The 18,374-nt window shown below is 44.1% G+C and overlaps 1 protein-coding gene across 5 annotated transcripts in view; it reads right to left on the reverse strand.

Annotated features, from left to right (window-relative positions):
• Ube4a (ubiquitination factor E4A) overlaps positions 1-18,374 on the reverse strand; it is a 41,840-nt gene that overhangs the window by 5,871 nt on the left and 17,595 nt on the right. For all 5 annotated transcript variants that reach the window (XM_087561884.1, XM_087561885.1, XM_087561887.1 and 2 more), the window contains 12 exon segments: positions 18,021-18,212; positions 15,924-16,257; positions 14,527-14,647; positions 12,143-12,447; positions 10,791-10,923; positions 9,595-9,782; positions 6,712-6,812; positions 6,496-6,609; positions 4,038-4,212; positions 2,921-3,101; positions 1,881-2,028; positions 221-378 (listed from right to left, as the gene is read on the reverse strand). In XM_087561884.1, the coding sequence (XP_087418010.1) occupies positions 221-378; positions 1,881-2,028; positions 2,921-3,101; positions 4,038-4,212; positions 6,496-6,609; positions 6,712-6,812; positions 9,595-9,782; positions 10,791-10,923; positions 12,143-12,447; positions 14,527-14,647; positions 15,924-16,257; positions 18,021-18,212 (2,150 nt within the window).

Raw genomic sequence — 18,374 nt, forward strand, 5'->3', positions numbered from 1 at the left:
TCTTCCAAGTGCAATTCCAGGCTCCTGTCACCATGCCTAGCTAAGATTACTTAAGGAAGAAGTAAGAGCTATTCCTTTTAAAGTCATAAACAGGTGATAGCAAAATGCTACACCAATGAGTCTGCTGTATGGGAACCCACTGTGCAGAGTGCTTCGGGGAGAGCAAACATATGAAACTAACACGGCTGCGCTCCTGAGGCAGCTCTGTGGGCGGGCATACCTGAGTAAATGCCTGGCGATGGTGGATCTGTCCACAGTGACTCTGGAAGACGGAAGCACCACAGGGTCAGACATCAGTGTGCTCATGATGGGGTCCAGGAACTCATCGCAGGCATCTGCATATGTCTCCTCCTCTTGTTGTTGGAGGTCTGCAAGAGACTGAGGAGACCACAGCTGGTTTCTAAAGTGAGCTCACAGTGCAGCCCTCAGACTGCTTAGTAACTGCTGCACCTTAATTGTGGTCCTCAGTAACCCTCCGTCCGCAGTGACGCAGACAGAGCTCAGCTGCTGGGAATCATAGCTGACGGGGATGTTTTTAAACATTCTCGTGTGAATGCTGGCATTTGCAAGAGGAGTGGGTGGGAGGGCTGGAGTTGAATAATCACTAAGCCACTCACACAGTCTGTGCTTAAAAGCAGTTCCTGGTATAAGCAGGTTCAGAGATTTTAAAGTGCTCTGACATCTGACGCTGGTAAATACTTCCTTGTGGCTTTCTTTGGCAAAGCCCAGATCAATGAAAAAGGAAATTCAGCTTCGTGGTAGTGACATACAGTGTTAACCAGCACTTGGGAGTCAGAGGCAGGCCGATCTCGGAGGTCAAGGCCATCCTGTTCTACAGACTGAGTTCCAAGACAGCCAGTGCTACACAGAGAATCCTGTAAGAGGAAACTCACTGTAAAGAAGGTGTCAGCCTTTTTTTGCTTTGGTGTGATTCTTTTTGGAGCCGGTTTCTGTGTGTAGCCCTGGCAGTCCTGGAACTCAAGAGATCTTCCTGCCTCTGTCTCCCAAGGGCTGGGATTAAAAACACGCATCACTACTACCCAGAGAGGAAGGTTTTCTTTTAGACATCGGAGCCATGTGTTTTCCCTCTCCTCCACTCCTAATGGAGCTCTGCCATTGTCCAACTGGGGGATAAGCTGAGCACAACGGAGCATTTTAATCGCTAAATGCATCTCAGTATAAACCAACCATCAGAAGAAATATAGGGGACAGAGCAAAGCCATAGAACCAGGCTCTGCAAACTACACACCCTTGCCCAGTTTTTACTTATTTTGAGTTAGGAACTTGTTGTGTTGCCTAAGCTATCCTTGAACTTGGACTCCTCTTGCCTCAGCTGGGTGAGTGCCAGGCTATGGCCATGTACCACCAAGCCTTGCCCTTCCTCCTGCATTTTATTCCAAAAAGTTCTTTTGCATTAACACTAGGTTTTCAAATCTTTCTTAACACTGGGACAGAAAAGTTAGTCTAAAGAAAGACTTCACAAATGCACATTCTTTTCACCTGATAGAAACATCTTTAATTTCTGCTCTTATTCTTCTGGGACAGGAAAACATTTAGTAAGATGGCTGCTCCAGGGGGCTGGGGATTTAGCTCAGTGGTAGAGCACTTGCCTAGCAAGTGCAAGGCCCTGGGTTCCGTCCCCAGCTCCGAAAAAAAAAAAAAAGAAAGAAAAAAAAAAGAAAAGAAGAAGAAGAAGAAGAAGAAGAAAGATGGCTGCTCCAGTCATTGACTGACTAGGAGGAAGTGTCTGTTTCTACTGCCTCTAGGCATTAGAAAGGTGCCCCTTTTCTCCTGGAAACAGGGCAGAAGCAGCCGAGTTGAAATGGCAGTCTGGAGTTTCTTACTGACTATCTGAGGAAACAAGCTGTCCTCTTCCTCACCTTGATTCTCTCTGCCAAGTTACTGAAAGCCACGATCATATTCCCGGGCTTATTGATTTTCTTCAGGACTCGGACTGTCTGTGCAAAGAGAGTAGGGGAATAGGAACGTCCGTCCTTGGGCACAGTGGCACAGAAATTCTCCTCATCTCTGAAAGGTCAGCATTAGAAAGAAACAGCATTAGAGCACAGGTCAGTGTGGAGAGAGCAGATGGGCTATAGACAATCATCCCAGCACTTCCAAGCCACCAGAGCTCTACTGAACTAGAAAGGCATTTTATCTTGTGTGTATGTGTATCTCTCTGTGTGTGGTATGTATGTATATATGCATGCATAAGGATATCTATGTATGAGGGTGTCTTCCTCAGTTACACGCCAGACTGGTTTTGAGACGTGGTCTCTCACTGATCTAGAACTCACCAGTTTTGTTAGGGTGAATGACCAGTACACTCCAGGAGTCTTTCTGGATTTTGCTGTCCCAGTACTGGGTTACAGTGCATGCTCCTACGTGCAGCTCTTTCGGTAGGTCCTAGGGATCTAAACTCAGACCCTCCTGTCTGTGTGCCAAGCTTTTACTGACTGAGCCATTTCCCTGGCTTGACATCCAACTTTCTTTCTTCATCTTATGTTGGTTTTTTGTTTGTTTGTGTTTTGAGACAGGGTTTCTCTGTGTAGCTCTGGCTATCCTGGAGCTGATTCTGTAGATCTGGCTAGCATTAAACTCAGAGGTCCACATTCCTTTGGACTCCCAAGTACTGGGATTACAGGCATACACCACCACATTCATTTTCTGTACTATAAAGTATTCCATAGCCATAAAAATATTTTCACCAACAGTAGTATAACCAAAAAATGTTTATCTTTGTACAGATCAAGGCAGAATAGACCAGTTAAAATCTCCCATTTCAAACTATAAAGGTGTCCTTGTCTATCAGCTAGAGATGAGCCTGCCTCCCCCACTATTTTCACACAATAGCTCACCAGCCACTCTGCTATCAAAATATTAGCATCCCCAAGGCTTGCTCAACGCCAATCTCAAATACCCAAGATTTAAGTAGATAGTGCAGATGTCTGATACAAGCTGCTGAGGTTTGAAATCAAATTCGCTGAAGTCCTTGACTTTGAGAGCACCCATCTTGGGGCCAACCAGGTGCTGCAGGAAGTAGTTGAGCATGGAGATGATGCGCTCGGCCAGGAACGGGTGCACGAACAGTGACTTGATCTCTGGAGAAAAGCCAAAGTCTTAAAACTCAACACAGCCATAATTTTCTCCTTACATTTAAATTTATTCAAGACCTTTGAGGATTTTTAATTTCATAATACGTTTTCAGTGAAAAAAATATAGACAAACAAAAATCAAAAACAAACAAAAGGAAAGAAAAGCTACTACCCAGACATGAACACTGTTAAAATATTTAAAACTACATTTTTGTGTGCACCTGCATGTGTTACAGCAAGTGTGTGTGGGTCAGAGGACAACTCGTGGGAGCTGGTGCTCCCAGGGATCAAACCCAGGTTGTCAGACTTGGTGGCACAGGCCTTTACCCATGGCTCCCACATCTGACCTATATTTGAGACTTCATTTTCATTCCCTTATCCTTTCTCTTCTACTTTCTATCTCTTTTTTTTTCCTGTTCCACTTCAATGACAGTGTTCCTTGAATTTACTTTTTTAACCCTTTCACTAAATATTTAAAGTTTTAAAGTCACATTTTTAATATTTAAAATGTCTTCTCTGTCATTTGTGGCTTTTGTTCTTGGTTTGTGGCCACCTTATCTTCTCTGATTTCTTTGAACTGATAAAGTTTTTAAAAGAGCTTTTAAAAGTTGATTTCTGCATTTCTCATTAGATGGTTTCCTTTCACTCCTGCTCTCTGGCTGCTCTATCACACACACGTGCACACATACACACTTATGTTTTTATAACTATGTAAATGCCGATGACCTGTAACTTGTGAGCTTCCGGCCTCAGCCTCCGGAGTGCCGGGATTACAGGTGTGTGCCACCAGGCAGGCTTTCATACAGGTGAGGGACGCACTCTATTGCCTGAGCTGCACCCCGTCCTAGATTCTAAACTCTTAATTTTGAGCTGGGCTGATCCCTCAGTAAAACAGACCTTGATTTCTCCATTTTTGGGGACAGCATACTTTCATGTTCTTACCTGATGTCAGGAAGGAAAGGGTCCCAATTGTTTCATTGGACATGATGTTATGGAAACGTGCCAGCTGCCCAAACATCTGCAGACCTGCCTCTTTCTCTCGGCGGGCTTCTGGCGTCAGGCTCTCCCATTCTCCTCGGTCTTTCTCAATCTGCTGAATCTTTATCTTGCTCAAATACTATAGAAACCAGATAAGAGAAATGCAACTGAAGGGCCATGACATTTAATAGGGCTTAATTAAAATCCAGTCATCTGGGTTTGGAAAGGAGGCTCAATGGTTACAGGCTCTTGCTGCTCTCGTGGAGAGGATCGGGGTTTAATTCTCAGCACCAGCACTGTGGCTCACAACCACCTGTTAACTTCAGTTCTGAGGGATCTGCTATCCTCTTCTGGCCTCTATAGGCATTATATGCATGTACATAATTCAAACAAAACAATACACATAAAAAAAAAATCCAGAGCTTACCTAGGAAGCGCAAGGCCCTGGGTTCGGTCCCCAGCTCCGAAAAAAAGAACCAAAAAAAAAAAAAAAAAAAAAAAAAAAAAAAATCCAGAGCTGGAGAAGTGGCTCAGAGATTAAGAGCACTTGTTCTTGCACCATGTGACCACCTGTAACTCTAGCTCTAAGAAACAGAATTCTTTTCTTCTCCCAAGCACCTGCATGCATGTAGTGTCAATACAGATATGGAAACAAAACACTTATACACATTGATCTTAAAAAACAAACAACAAAAACCAAGCCCAGTCAGCAAAGCTGGGAAGTTTAGAGGCCAGGTGAAGCCTTTGTCACTGTACGGCTAAAGCCTAAGAACTTCGGGAGGAGCAACAAAGTAGTTCATGGGTTAAGGTGCTTGTAATCAAAGCTCATGAACTGCATTTGGTACCCAGAGCCCTCATGGTAAAAGGAGAAAACAGACTCCTATAAACTGTCCTCTGACCTCCACCTGCACACTGTAGAAAGTGGACACACACAATATAAAACTACATTTTAAGGGACTTTTGGAAAGGAAAAAATAGTGTCTTCATACAGATTTGTCTCAGCTTGTGTAAACAGCTAGATACTGCCCAGAGCCAGGAGCATAGCCAGAGATGGAAAGGAAGATCAGTGGAGCAGCGTATGGAAGCCAGGCTAAACCACAAGGATGACACGAAAATGGAGTCCTTCCTAAAACATATACATACAACACAAAAGGTTCAAAACTACCTAAAACATACACATACAACACAAAAGCCTCAAAACTAAAGTTCTACAAATAGACCCTATATCCAGAGGGAATCATCACTACTTAAAACCCTCCCTTCTCCTCATCCTTCCTGTTACAGAAAATGATGAGTTAACCTAGCTTAAGAGAATGCCATCTGCTTCATGCCCTGAATCATATTGTTCTTACTTAACAGAGATGGTTATAGCAGGAACTGTTCTCATTTCCTCAGAGAGCCTGGGTTAAGTTTCAGAGTGCAGGCTTATGAAAAGAGTGGGAGGCAGACCCCTTTCTCAAAGCAAGCACAAGTTACTTAGTGGTTATCAACTAGAGCTCCTGACTGTCCTGTAGGCTACCTTCAAACTAACCCACGCCATCTTCCTGAGGGTCACTGCCTAATCACTCTGAGCTCCTGCCCTGCTGCAGGCCCAATGCAGAGCACACAGCTAAGCCAGGACCAAAAACCTCTGTAACCTGGAGCTGAAACAATCCTTCCTTCTTTAGGTGGTTTTTCTCAGGTACTCTGTTGTAAGTAAGTCTCACAGTCACTGACCAAAATTATGATCCTATGATTTTTTTTCCTGTATTGTTGGCCTGTTGGTATAGCTTATTTTGTCTTTATCACACTTAAAAAATATTTATGTGTATGTATGTGCACAACATGTCTGCAAGAGGTCAGAAGATGGTGTTAGAATTGGAGTTACAGGTGTTTGTGAGCTGTCATTTAGGTGCTGGGCACTGAACTGAGGTCCTCTGCAAAAGTCATAAGTACTCTTAATCTCTCAGTTGTTTCTCCAGCCCCCAAGACCATCTTTTAAACTCTCATCCAAAGAACCACCCAAGTCCAAAATGACCTTTGATCTAGTGAAATGCTAAACCTAGAAAGCTGTATAGAAAGTGTTGGGCACACTATTATAAAGCACATACACCAGTGTGCAAGAATGTTCTAGAGCAAGGATTACTCTATTATAATTAGCAGGTCAAAGCGATATACTTTTTGCCAGTTGTAGTGGTTTATGTCTGCAACCCTAAAACTCTAGGAGGCTAAGGTGAAGTGATTCCTATGAGTTTGAGGTCAGCTTGAGATAAAGACTGAGAGAGAACTTATCTAAATGCACACCAACCAAAAAACCCAGAACAAAACATAACAAACACTTCTCCACTACCACCCCACTACCACCAAGGTTGATGAGCTGAAGCCCTTCTCACTGAGATCACTGTAGACAGTATAGGAACACACACAATATTTACTTTTTTACCTGTATGGCTTCATCCAAAAGGAAGATAGCATCATTCATTAATAGGTTAAGAAATCGGAGGAACAGTGGGGGATTCATAGCTTCTAAATTCTTAGAGGCATAGTCAGCCAAATCCTGTAAGTCCCAGCCCAAGAAGAAGATATTTTAGTGCCAAATCACGTACCAATGGTTCTGAGGCTGACCTGAAGCAAATAGTACCATGAAAACCTCTCTTACCTTAATGCTCTCCCGATAGCTATCTGTCCCCCACATGTATCTTAGGATGGGATACATAGGGCGGCGGTAATTAAACTTCTGTTCAAATTGGTGGGGGTCCCCTAAAGTAAGGCAAGAGTGAGAAATCAGCGAGGGTGGTCTAACAGAGAATGAACAGGACATATGTGTATGCATTTTCTTTACTCTGAATGTCAAGGCTGCTGCCAAAATCTTCCCTAGGGGTTCCTCCAGCCCACACTCCTTGGGATGCTGGGGGTAAAACCTAGGCTGTAGCTACAATTCCTACACGTGACATGTCCACAAGACCAGCCGACATTCCCACAGGCAGCACCAACGAGATTCAATGGATGTGGGCAAAAGCAGGGGCAGATGTGAATGGGGGAAGGGAAAGGGAACATGTTGGGAGTTTCCAGAGGAAGTAGGAAGGGGGAGTTGGGAGTGGATATGATCAAACATTCTTTACATGCATGAAATTGTTAAAGAATAAAGATATTCTATTACAACATATGCATAACACACAAAATGTAAGTCTTGTATATGTTGGGTAAGTATACTATGACTGGGGTTCAACATCCCCAGCCTTTGCTAGGAATCCCCATCCACCCCCACAGCAAGACAAGGTTTCTCTGTGGATCCTCGGGTCGCCTGGAACTCATGTAGGTCAGGCTGGTCTCAAACTCAGAGAAGTGTTCCGGAGTGCTGTGATTAAAGGTGTGAGGCAGCATGCCCAGCTTTCTCTAGCAATTTCTAAAGCCTAGAATTAGGCCAAGTGTTTCGTTTGTTTGCTTGACAAATAAGAGGGAAACAGATCTAAAGGGCAGCTTACTTAGTAAGGAGTCAGTACAAAGTTGTTTAAAAAAAGAAAAAAGTGAGGCCTTCGAGATAGCCACTATGGCAGTCAAAGTCACGTACAAAATGGGACACTAAGTGATCTCCACATTCTTTTTTTTTTTTTTTTTTTTTCTTTTTCTTTTGGAGCTGGGGACCGAACCCAGGGCCTTGAGCTTCCTAGGCAAGGGCTCTACCACTGAGCTAAATCCCCAACCCCGATCTCCACATTCTTTATAGACAATATCCCAGTCATGGGGCTAATTGGCACTTGATTATTCCAAAAAATCATGCCAAGAGCTAAAAATCTTATACGGTGTTTGAAGTACAAGTAAGACCTCTCCAACCTCGAAGGGTGAAGCTAGACAGATAGATATAGTGGCTAGACTAGATGCCTAGGTTTCCTTGTTCTATTTAGTACAAATGTCCTCGCCCCACCCCCCACTTCTCACACTGACTTTTTCCTTTCATTTATTCATTTATAACCCTCTTGCTATATAACCCAAAGTATTTTCTTTTTCCTTTTGTTTCCTTTCCTCTTCATTTCTTTCCTTCCTTCCTTCTTTCCTTCCTTCCTTCCCTCCCTCCCTCCTTCCCTTCCTCCCTCCTGACCTCCCTCCCTCCTTCCTTTTGGTGTTTTGTTTTGAGAAAGGGTCTCTCTATGTAACCCTGGCTATGCTGGAACTTGCTATATAGACTAGGCTGTCACAGAGCTTCACCTACATCTGCCTCCTGAGTGTTGGGATTAGAGTCAGGTGTCACACTTGGCTCTAGGATGGCTTCCAATTAAGCCATTCTGTCTCTATCTCCCAGGTGTTAAGATTGCACCTCTCTGCTGGGCTGAGAGCCGTTTCCAATCTTTACTTTCATATTAATGGAATGCATTCCATTACAATTCTCTGGCTGTACGGCCACACAGTGAGATCACCACGGTGACTGCTGGGCAGCTCCTCAGGGAAGGTTCACACATACTGTGATGGTGAATCATCATTCTGACTCATTCTTTATGTGAGAAATCAAGACCCAGAGGTAAGTAAGAGACAAAGGCAGAAAACAAATGTGGACAGTTAGCTAATAAAATGCTAAATGCCTTTTTTAATGGTAATTGTACATGTTACCAAATGGCAGAAATCCACTTTAAGAAGACTCTTATGTAACTGCTTAGCATGTCTTGACTACTAGTTCAGACAAAGCTCTGCTTAATTGAAACTCAGGTGATGAGAACTGGAGAGAGATAATGCTGTCTACTGGTACTCTTTTAAGTGTGTGTGTGTGTGTGTGTGTGTGTGTGTGTGTGTATGTGTTTATACATATTTGCATGTGTGTCCATGTGTGTAGGTTTGTACATGTACAAGTGGAGGCTGAATGTCTACAAGTGCCTTCCTCAACTTCTCTCCTTTTTGCTCTTTGTTTGTTTGAGACAGGGTTTCTCTGTGTAGCCCTGGCTGCCCCTGGAACTCACTCGATAGCTCCATAATCCCTGTCCTATGAGTCTCATCAATGCCTGCTGGCCTCGAACTCACAAGGATCCCCTTCCCTGCCTTTGCTTCCACTACCTTGCTTCCACTTTGTTTTTTTTTTTTTTTTTTTTTTGAGACAGAGTCTCTCATTAAATCAGAACTCAACGATTTGTCCATACTGGATGACCATCAAGCCCCAGGCATCTTCTTGTCTCTGCCTCCTTAGGACTAAATTAGGGGTAGGCATTGCTGTGCTCAACGTTTAAAAACCTGGATTTTAGGGCTCAGTCTCAGGTCCTCATGCTTGCCTTGCTTGCTGTTTGTTGTTTTGTGAGACAAAGCTGGTTGTAACACTTTTAGGTGTATGATATATACAAAACAATTAAAACATTTTTAGCATCTATTTTCTTGCATATAAAATGAGAACACTGTAGATAAACTCTTCAGATAGACAAGTTAACAACACAGTAAAAATAAAGCACCCAGCATAAGCCTGGCACACAGTGAGTGCTCAAGTGATGCTGGTTGACACTCTGTGATCAAGCTGTCAAACTCTTAGTTCTCAGCTCTAGAGCTGGCCATGTGACTTCTTTACCTGTAAATTCGATGTCCACAAAAACCTTGATCAAGGCTTCAGAAAGTTGGGGAGCGTATGGAAAGTTGCAGAACACACGTTTTCGGTGGAACACACTGGACACCAAGGGGCTTGGGGTCTGGTCCAGGTGAGGCATCACTGCTTCTAACACCTCTGCTAGTTTGGCCCTCAGGTGGGGATTCTTCATTCTGCAGAGGGCAGAGAGCACAATGAGCAGGAAACATAACTCCCTGATCACCTCTATTCTACACAGGGGCAGTATGGACTGTATCACTATTAAATATGGAAAAGCCACAACTGTTTCAAGTGTGTCAGTACATAGTCCTGGCTTGCCTGAACTCCCTATGTAGACCAGGCTGGCCTTGAACCTGCAGCAATCTTCCTGCCTCTGCCCCCTGAGTGCTGGGATTATAATGTACACTATCATGCCTTCCCACTTAGCTCTCTAGAGCACAGTTCACCATGTATGAGGGAGCACTTGGAATGCTTAGGACATTCACTTTTCTTCTCTATAACAATGCATTATTTACTATTACTATTTACTATTTTCTCAGACAGGCTCATTTTGAATAGACTTGCCTTCCAAGCTTTCTGAGTGCAGATAATTAGGTTATAATTATCCGACAGCTCCATAATCCCTGTCCTATGAGTCTCATCAATGCCTGCTGGCTTATGGCCAACTTCCTTTAGGTCTGCTCAGCTCAGTAAATCGGGCTTCTATATATTTCTCATTGATATGTCTTGAGACATTGTGGACGTCTTTTTATTTTGCAGCAAATATGCCCTTTTGTGCATAAAAATAGTTCCCTTTGGCCCACACACATAACACCCTCCCTTCTCTCCCCCCAAAAAAACCCAGTGAAGCAATTCTAAAACCACAGTATACAGTAAAACCACCAGACTAGATGTAACATCAAGCCAGGCTGGTTTACTGCTTATTCAACTCAAACAGCAGGAACAAGCTTTGGTTGAAATAATTAGTAAAAGAGTTTAGCATCTGTCTGCCGCTGGTCCAGCTTCTCGTATTCTGGTTAACTATTTTAACCAGGGACAAGCACTGGAATCCTATTAGTGCCTTACATGCAGGTTCAAATTCTCGGTGGGCAAAGTCCTCTGCGTACTAAACCTCACCACAGCAGGCAGAATGTTTTGTGCCTCTAACCAGTGACTGGGGCAAGCGTCCAGCACATCCTCACCTTTCTATGCTTCCAGTGAAAATGGTGATAAAATGAAGGACATGCTCCAGGGAATCTGCTGACGTCTCCAAAATGTCCTCAGCAAAGCGCCGGAGAAAAATGAGGAAATCACCTAGGTTATCTGCAAAAAATTCTGAAAAAGATTCACTGGAATGAGCCAAACATTTGTTCACTGGTCCCAAACAACATCCCAGTGCCTTCTTCACATAAATTAATAAAGGTTTAAAAAAGCCCAAGTCTTTTATGTACCAGGGGTGGGGATAAGGTAGTAGCCATAGGATCGCTTACCTGTATATAAAGCTTTGTTCTTATCCAAGTAAATGCGCGAACAGCAATGACACAAAGAACTATAAACACTGCCACTCTGTGCCCCCAAGGGTTGGCCACAGTTTAAGCCACCCTTTAGGTGTGGCTAGTTATACTAGGTGACTGCAGTGAGGAGCTCCAGGATGGTCCTCTAACCACTCTCCCCTTTGGCATCAGATCTCTGCAAGGTCCCTTTCTGCATTCCTCTAGACTAGGAGATCCCCTGCTGTATGCAGCAAAGGACATCATCACTGTGTAGACTAGGACATACCAGATGTATGCAGCAGAGTACATATTTTCAAGGTTAGTTAAGAAAGTTTGCAGCTTTCATTTTGGTCACCTGTGCTGCCACATAGTGAATGGCACGAAGAGATGTGTGAGGCTTTTGGCGAGCAGCTGAGGCCTGATAACAACCAGCCCTTGTTGAGTCCTTAGAGTCCTATGGTTCTGACTGACAGCTTGGCCATAGCTTCACTAGTACTCTGAGCTAGAATCACATAGCCAAGGGCTTCTGGACTTCTGATGCAAAGGATTGTGTGAGATAACGTTTGCTGTTTTAAGCTGCTATATTTGTAACTTGTTATATAGCAATTCGAGACCAGCACAGTCTTCAAGAACATTTAATCTGATTAGTGACCAACATCTACTGACCCCTCACTGACAAACATATATATACAATCTCCCTTCTGAATTAGTAAGAGGGGTTTTTTTTTTCTAAAAAAAACCTCAGGGGGAGCTAGACAGACAGTTGAATACTTTGAAAGACAAGCAATATTAATGAGAAACTAAGAGTTGTGAAAGCCCTGGCTGCAGTTCATCTTTTGCAGGCTGTTTTCTGACACTCCCAGCATTGGAGACACAAAGCTGAGAAGCAACTGCTGGGGCCCCCCATGCTTGGCCAGGAGATACTTGTAAGTTTGTGTAGTTTCTCTAAAAACAATGGAGTGATAACTAAGGAAGGGTGTTTTGAGGATTAAGCTTCCAAGGTGACCCACTTAAATGTAGGTGGCTATTAATAGGATGTTCCCAAGGGACAGGCTGCTTACCTGGCACATAAGCCAAAGAGCTGTAGCCATCTGGCAGGGGAAAACTTAGCTCTATTGGCTGAGAGCCCTCATTGCCTATGGCCAGTTGAACCAGCAGAACAGCCATGGACACCTGCAAATTCAGGCAGTTCTGCAGCATCTGGGGTTCAGTCATTGCAGTCTTGGTAGAGAGATAGATGGTCATCAGGCGCTCGAACTGCTCACGGAGATTGTCAGCAGCAGGGCTAGAACTCTGCTGAGCATCTCGCCAGGCAACCTGCAGCCGATGCAGATTTTGGTTGATTTTTACCATCTGATCATGCAACCTGCCCCCAAGAAAGCAGAAGAGACTGGGTCAGGGAGGCCCAACGTGGGGGCAGTGTAGACTAGACCATACCAAAAAGCAAATCCTTGTTTGTTTCTTCTAGTGTTCTACCGCTGTAGAAAGTTGTGGGGTCAATGACACAGAGGCATTCACAAACGTTAGTGACTAGACAGAAGCAAGGTGTACTGATCTCAGAAACTGTTACCACAAATGTGTACCACAAATCCGGAGCTAATTATGAGAGTGAGCAGTTTCTACCACGAGCTGGATGCAGAGGGCGTGGTTATTACAGAAAGCAGCCATTTTAATGAGGCAGCGTATGAGCAGCCCAGAACAAGCTTTAGAGCACACAGGCGGATCGGAGGATGATCTCTGCAGTGAGGAAACTAAGCAGGTGAAAAGGCTCGGTTTTAACAGTCACACCTAAAGTAGCCACCAACAGGTACATAACCTAGGAGCAGCTAGCAGCACTCTAGAGAATATGATGACTATTCTTCCCAAAAGCTCACTTGAATATTGAAGGAAAGACCTGGGACTAAAAGCCACTGATAACTGGTTCTACATGTACAATCATAAATCACTCCTTTGGTTCTTGTGGCCAGCTACCAGGGTGACTGACTGGGAAACTAGATGCCAGGCATCTCTAGGTCTGAATTTAGATTGCTGAGCGGATCAAACACATGCTGAACTTCTGTTACCACACTTAAAATGTCAACGACAGGTCAGAAACACTGTCTAATGAAGACATATTTTTACTAGCTCTCCCCAACCCCTCGCCACCAGTTACTTTTCTGTCAGAGGAGTTAAAAAAAAAATACAAAAAAACAAAACAAAACAAAACAAAAAACCTTACATTAAGTATCCTGAGAAGCCACTAAAAAAAAAAATCAGTATTTCAGGCCAGGTGTGTGATACACACATTTAATCTCAGCGCTTAAGAGGCAGAGGCAGAGGCAGGTAGAACTGAGGCCAGTCTGGTCTACAGAGTGAGTTCCAGGATAGCCAAGACTACACAGAAAAATCCTATCTCAAAAAAATAAGGGGTTGGGGATTTAGCTCAGTGGTAGAGCGTTGCCTAGCGAGCGCAAGGCCCTGGGTTCGGTCCCCAGCTCTGGAAAATAAATAAATAAATAAATAAATAAGCAAGCAAACAATCAGTATTCCTGGGTCTGGGGAGATGGCTTAATTGAGAAACCGCTCGTCTGTCTGTGCAAGCAGGGGACAGGCGTCTAGTTCCTCAGCACCCATGTCAAAGATGAGTGCGCTGCTGTGCTGCTGTGCTCCTCATGGGGACATAGAAACAGGATCCCTGGAGTCCTGTTGAATCAGCGACTTTCAGGTTCAGTGAAAGATCCTTCCTCAAAAGACATGGTGGGGGGCATCGGAGAAAGCCACCTGACACTGATCTCTGGCTTCTACATCACACATGAGCATGTGTGCCCTGTTCCTGTCAATTAAAAATAAATAAATATGCACTTTCTACAGATGGGACGTGTGAGTGAGCTGTCATTTCTTCCTTATGCTGGAAATCATTCTCAGCTAAACAAGGGGAGAAACTGTGGAGTGACATGTGGCTGGTTTGCTAGAAATGGACGCTTCTGGAACGTCTACACAAGCTCTCAGCGTTCCTTTCCTTAGACCCCTTCCTCTCAGGTCCACAGTTCCTCTGTGCTCAGACTGGTCTGTCTGGAATCCCTTATCACCATTCTCTCAACTTCCCTAAGTTTTGTCTCTGGTCTTTGGGCATCAGAAGTAATAAGAATTCAAGGGTAGAGAAAGAAATGTAAAATGAAAGTAATCAAATTTTCCTAGATAATAACAAAAAGGTAAGGATTGAAAAGTTGAACGAATGTGGAGAAAAATATTAGCACAATGTAAATTGTAAAGAGAGAGAGAAAACAAAACAAAATGAAACTGTAAGCGCAATCTGTATAAAGTTGACTCACATAAATTTAAACCAGTGCATGTGACTTTCCCTGTACCATCCTGACAGGGCTCTTGAGACTCACTGCCCACCTTTGAGCTGTCAACACAACTAACTGGGCCAACAGTTCTTTTCCAACAACATCAAAGGACTTACCTGTGAAATCCCAAGTACAAGGTATACTCGGTCAGGGCCAGGTTCTCGGTCACCAGATTGTAGCTCTGGGGGAACACTGGCTCCTGCACAGCTGGGATCAGACAGGTCTCCTTGTCTAAACCTGGAAGGATCGAAAGGAATGGTGACACACAGCTCTCCAGACACCGGTCTTGGGCTTCCCTCTCCCTCAGCCTCCACATTCCTACAATGGTATTCCTCACAACACATCTCCAACCACTTTGTCTAAAAACACTTTCTGGCCTCCAGCTATCTACAGAAACAGCTAAATCTCTTTCACTGAACCAATGAAATCAGCAAAAGACTAAAATGAGTACTGATACTGTATAGTTTCCAAGGGGTAGGCAATGGGCCATTTCCATCCATCCATCCATCCATCCATCCATCCATCCATCCATCCATCCATCCATCCATCCATCCGTTTGAGGCAAGGTCTCTCTGTGTAGCCTTGGCTTTCCTGGAACTTGCTCTGTATACCAGCCTGCCCTTGAACTCACAAAGATCCACCTGCCTCTGTCTCCTGTCTGCTGGGATTAAAGGCATGGGCCATTACCACTTGGCCATTTCTACTTATTCTATGCTTTTCAGTGTTTAAGTTATTTTTGTGCAGATATTAGTTTAATTCCTAAGAGGCTAAAATTTAATCCCCCCAAAACCTAGAAGGAAATAGATCAAAACCGACGAGAGAATCATTCTGAGCAATAGATCAGGGCCAATTCCTTTCTCTTCTCCATATTTAAGTTTTCTCTAATCTGGTGCCAGCTTTCTCCCTTTCCACCCTGCACTCTTCACCCCTCCCACCCCCTTGCTCTAACCATGTAGAACTCACTATTCTTCAATACATTTTTTCCATAGATTTTTTTTCCAGACAGCCTCAAACTCACAGATCACCTGCCTCTGCCTCTGCCTCTCTGCCTCTGCCTCTGCCGTGCTTGCTGCTGCTTCCCAGGCTGTCACCTCTACATCCGTCACTGTCTGATACTCCTGCTCCTTTGCCAGGTAAACTCTGATTTGTCTGTTAAGACATGAGGACGCCAGCTTCTGCAGAGCTGACCATTCACCCCTTCTGGTGCTGTTTCCACTGTTACCCTTCCTGTCTGCCCTCTTCTGGAACCTCTGAGTTCATGGATAGCAGCTGTATGTGACTGCATTTTATAAAAGATGAGGGAATGAATATTCAAGGTTGCCAGAATCAGACAGAAGGTCTCATTGAGGCCTATTGTTTAAAAGGTAACAGGTGCTGTTTTTCAAAAATCCATGTTGAAATTGTTTAACTTGTTTTCATCTGTTTGAATGGGGGTACTTTCTCAAAGGCCAAGGGAGCCAATGCCTCAGAGGTAAGAGACGCTCTGCTTTGAAGAGCCCAGTTCCCCGCCTACCTCTCATATGTACACTTTTAATTTTTCGTTCTTCATCATTCAAGTCCTTGAGGACACAGTATGTGGGGTTAAAGGTGAGGAGCCGAGAGGATCTGGGTTTGCAGAATGGCTGGCACAGCTTCAGGAGAGCAGCACCCAGATTCAGAAAGAAGGCATCCGAGGCATACATTTGGAAGAAGATTTCGGGCATCTGATTGGCCCAGATCTTGGTGCGGCCTGCATTTGCATGCAAACAGTTTCCAAGCCAGAACAAGATACCATGCTTGGTTTCTGGAGAGAGCTGGAGCAGATTCTTCAGCATCTGGTAGATCTTTTCATGGAACTGAGCCATGAACTGTTTAGCCAGAAAACACAACCACAGAACATTCCAATTTCACAATCCTGGTATTTTCTTTTCTGACTCCTAAGCCCCAGCAAATACAAGTGTTTAAACGCTAATCTTAACCTTTCCCTTTACTCCTTTTGTACTCCTTTTCCCTGTCTCTGATTGGATACTTAGGAGACTTTTTCTGGTCAGCTGCCAAACTGCGCAGAATTGAGTAGCTTCCCAGTAGGGATTTCTATTGGTACATGCGGTGATAAATCCTTGGGATCTGTTTTCAAATGGTTTTCCTAGCATTACTCAACTCTACCACTGTAGTGTGACACCAAGCCATAAACAAAACAGACATGGCTTCAGTTAATGTGTGTTTTTAATTTTTACATTACATTTATGTATTTAGTGTGTGAGCATGACATGCTAGACGTAAGTATGAGCATGTACAGGAGCAGTGTGTCTCTACTGTGTGGGCCCTGGGGAACAGACTTGAGTCTTCAGATTGGATGACAAGATCTTTACTCACTGAGCCATTTCGTTGGTCCCAGTAAATCTTTCTTTACAAGAAACAAACACCACGGGCAGTTGGCTTGGCCACTGGTGTAGTCTGCTCAGCACCTGCTTGACAGCACTGTGATGACTGAACAGTTTTGGCCTTCTAATGCCGTGCCCTCAGACTTCTGCTAAATTCTGTTAAGAGGCCTACGCATAAAGAGGAGGAGGACAGGGAAGATTTACAGGATGGTGTTTAGTCTAAAGGTTTATGCTCTGAGTGACAGTCTCTTAGTGAGAAGGGCAAGGACTGAAGAAGGGGTGTGCAGAGCTGTCACACGGGGCAGTTCTCACTACTGCCAAAGTTCATCTCTCCTTTTAGTAAAGGACCTGAAGATGGTCATTTTTTTTTTTTTTGTTTCCAAACTTAGCTTTAATTCTGATTATATGCTGAGCCTTGACCCTCATTCAAGGATAAGCCTTGACTCTGGTCACAGGGTGAACCCTGATTCCAGTGTGAGCTCTGTCCCTACTTCTTTTTTATTTTATTTTTTTCCGAGACAGTGTCTTTCTACATGTCATGGAGCTCACAATGTAGACCCAGCCTGCCTCTGCCTCTGCCTCTGCCTCTGACTGCTGAGATCACAGGTGTGTGCCAACGGTCATTTCTTTGCTGCCTTCCCTTTTTTTGTTTTTTGAGACAGGGTTTCTCTGTGTAGCTCTGGCTGACCTCGGACTCAGAGATCTGCCTGCCTCTGCCCCCCAAGTGCTGGGATTAAAGGTGTGTGCTACCACCACCTTGCCCCTTCCTTTATTTTTTTATAGTACAGGTTAGCCTAGTATTGGCTATGTAGTTCAGGATGACCCTCAACTCCTGATCCCCTGACTCTTCCTTTTTTTTTTTTTTTTTAAAGGTTTATTTATTTCAAGTATGTGAATACACTGTAGCTGTCTTCAGACACACCAGAAGAGGGCATCAGATCTCATTACAGATGGTTGTGAGCCACCACGTGGTTGCTGGGAATTGAACTCAGGACCTCTGGAAGAGCAGTCAGTGTTCTTAAGCACTGAGAGCCATCTCTCCAGCCCCGACTCTTATTTCCTCAGTGCTAGGATTACAAGCATGTGCTACCCCATCCCCTCAGTAAGGAGGCAATTTTGTTATGTTAATATGACAAAACCCAACCAGACCACTTAGCTTTCCTCAACAGGCTGAAGCAGCCTTATCCCTACATGGTTCCTTGGTCATCTCAAATCAGGGACGGTGACACCCTGGGAAGCAGTTCCACCTGATGGATGTTGGCCTCCTGTACTTTGATCTCCTGAGGACTGGAACGGGATGGATTCAGGAAGAAGCCATGATTCTCTACCACACCCGGAGTCTTTAACAAGCACGAGATATTCAGAATGACTCCCAGCAAGGTCTTCTGATACATCTGCCCATTGCTAGGGTCCTTGGGCTGAATGTACTCTAAAAAAACCTGTAGGAGGACAAATCCTATTTACTCAGCTGTATGATGACGTAAAGGGATGAGATGCAGGGTCGCAAAGAATTCAGTCTTTTACAGCTCCCACCCTTTTACAGAAAACTTTTAAACATTTCCTTATGTATCCATTCACTCATCCAATGTGTGTGAGTATAG

Source organism: Rattus norvegicus, chromosome 8 (assembly GCF_021556685.1).
Source record: "Rattus norvegicus strain SHRSP/BbbUtx chromosome 8, alternate assembly SHRSP_T2T, whole genome shotgun sequence".
NCBI lineage: Eukaryota > Metazoa > Chordata > Mammalia > Rodentia > Muridae > Rattus > Rattus norvegicus.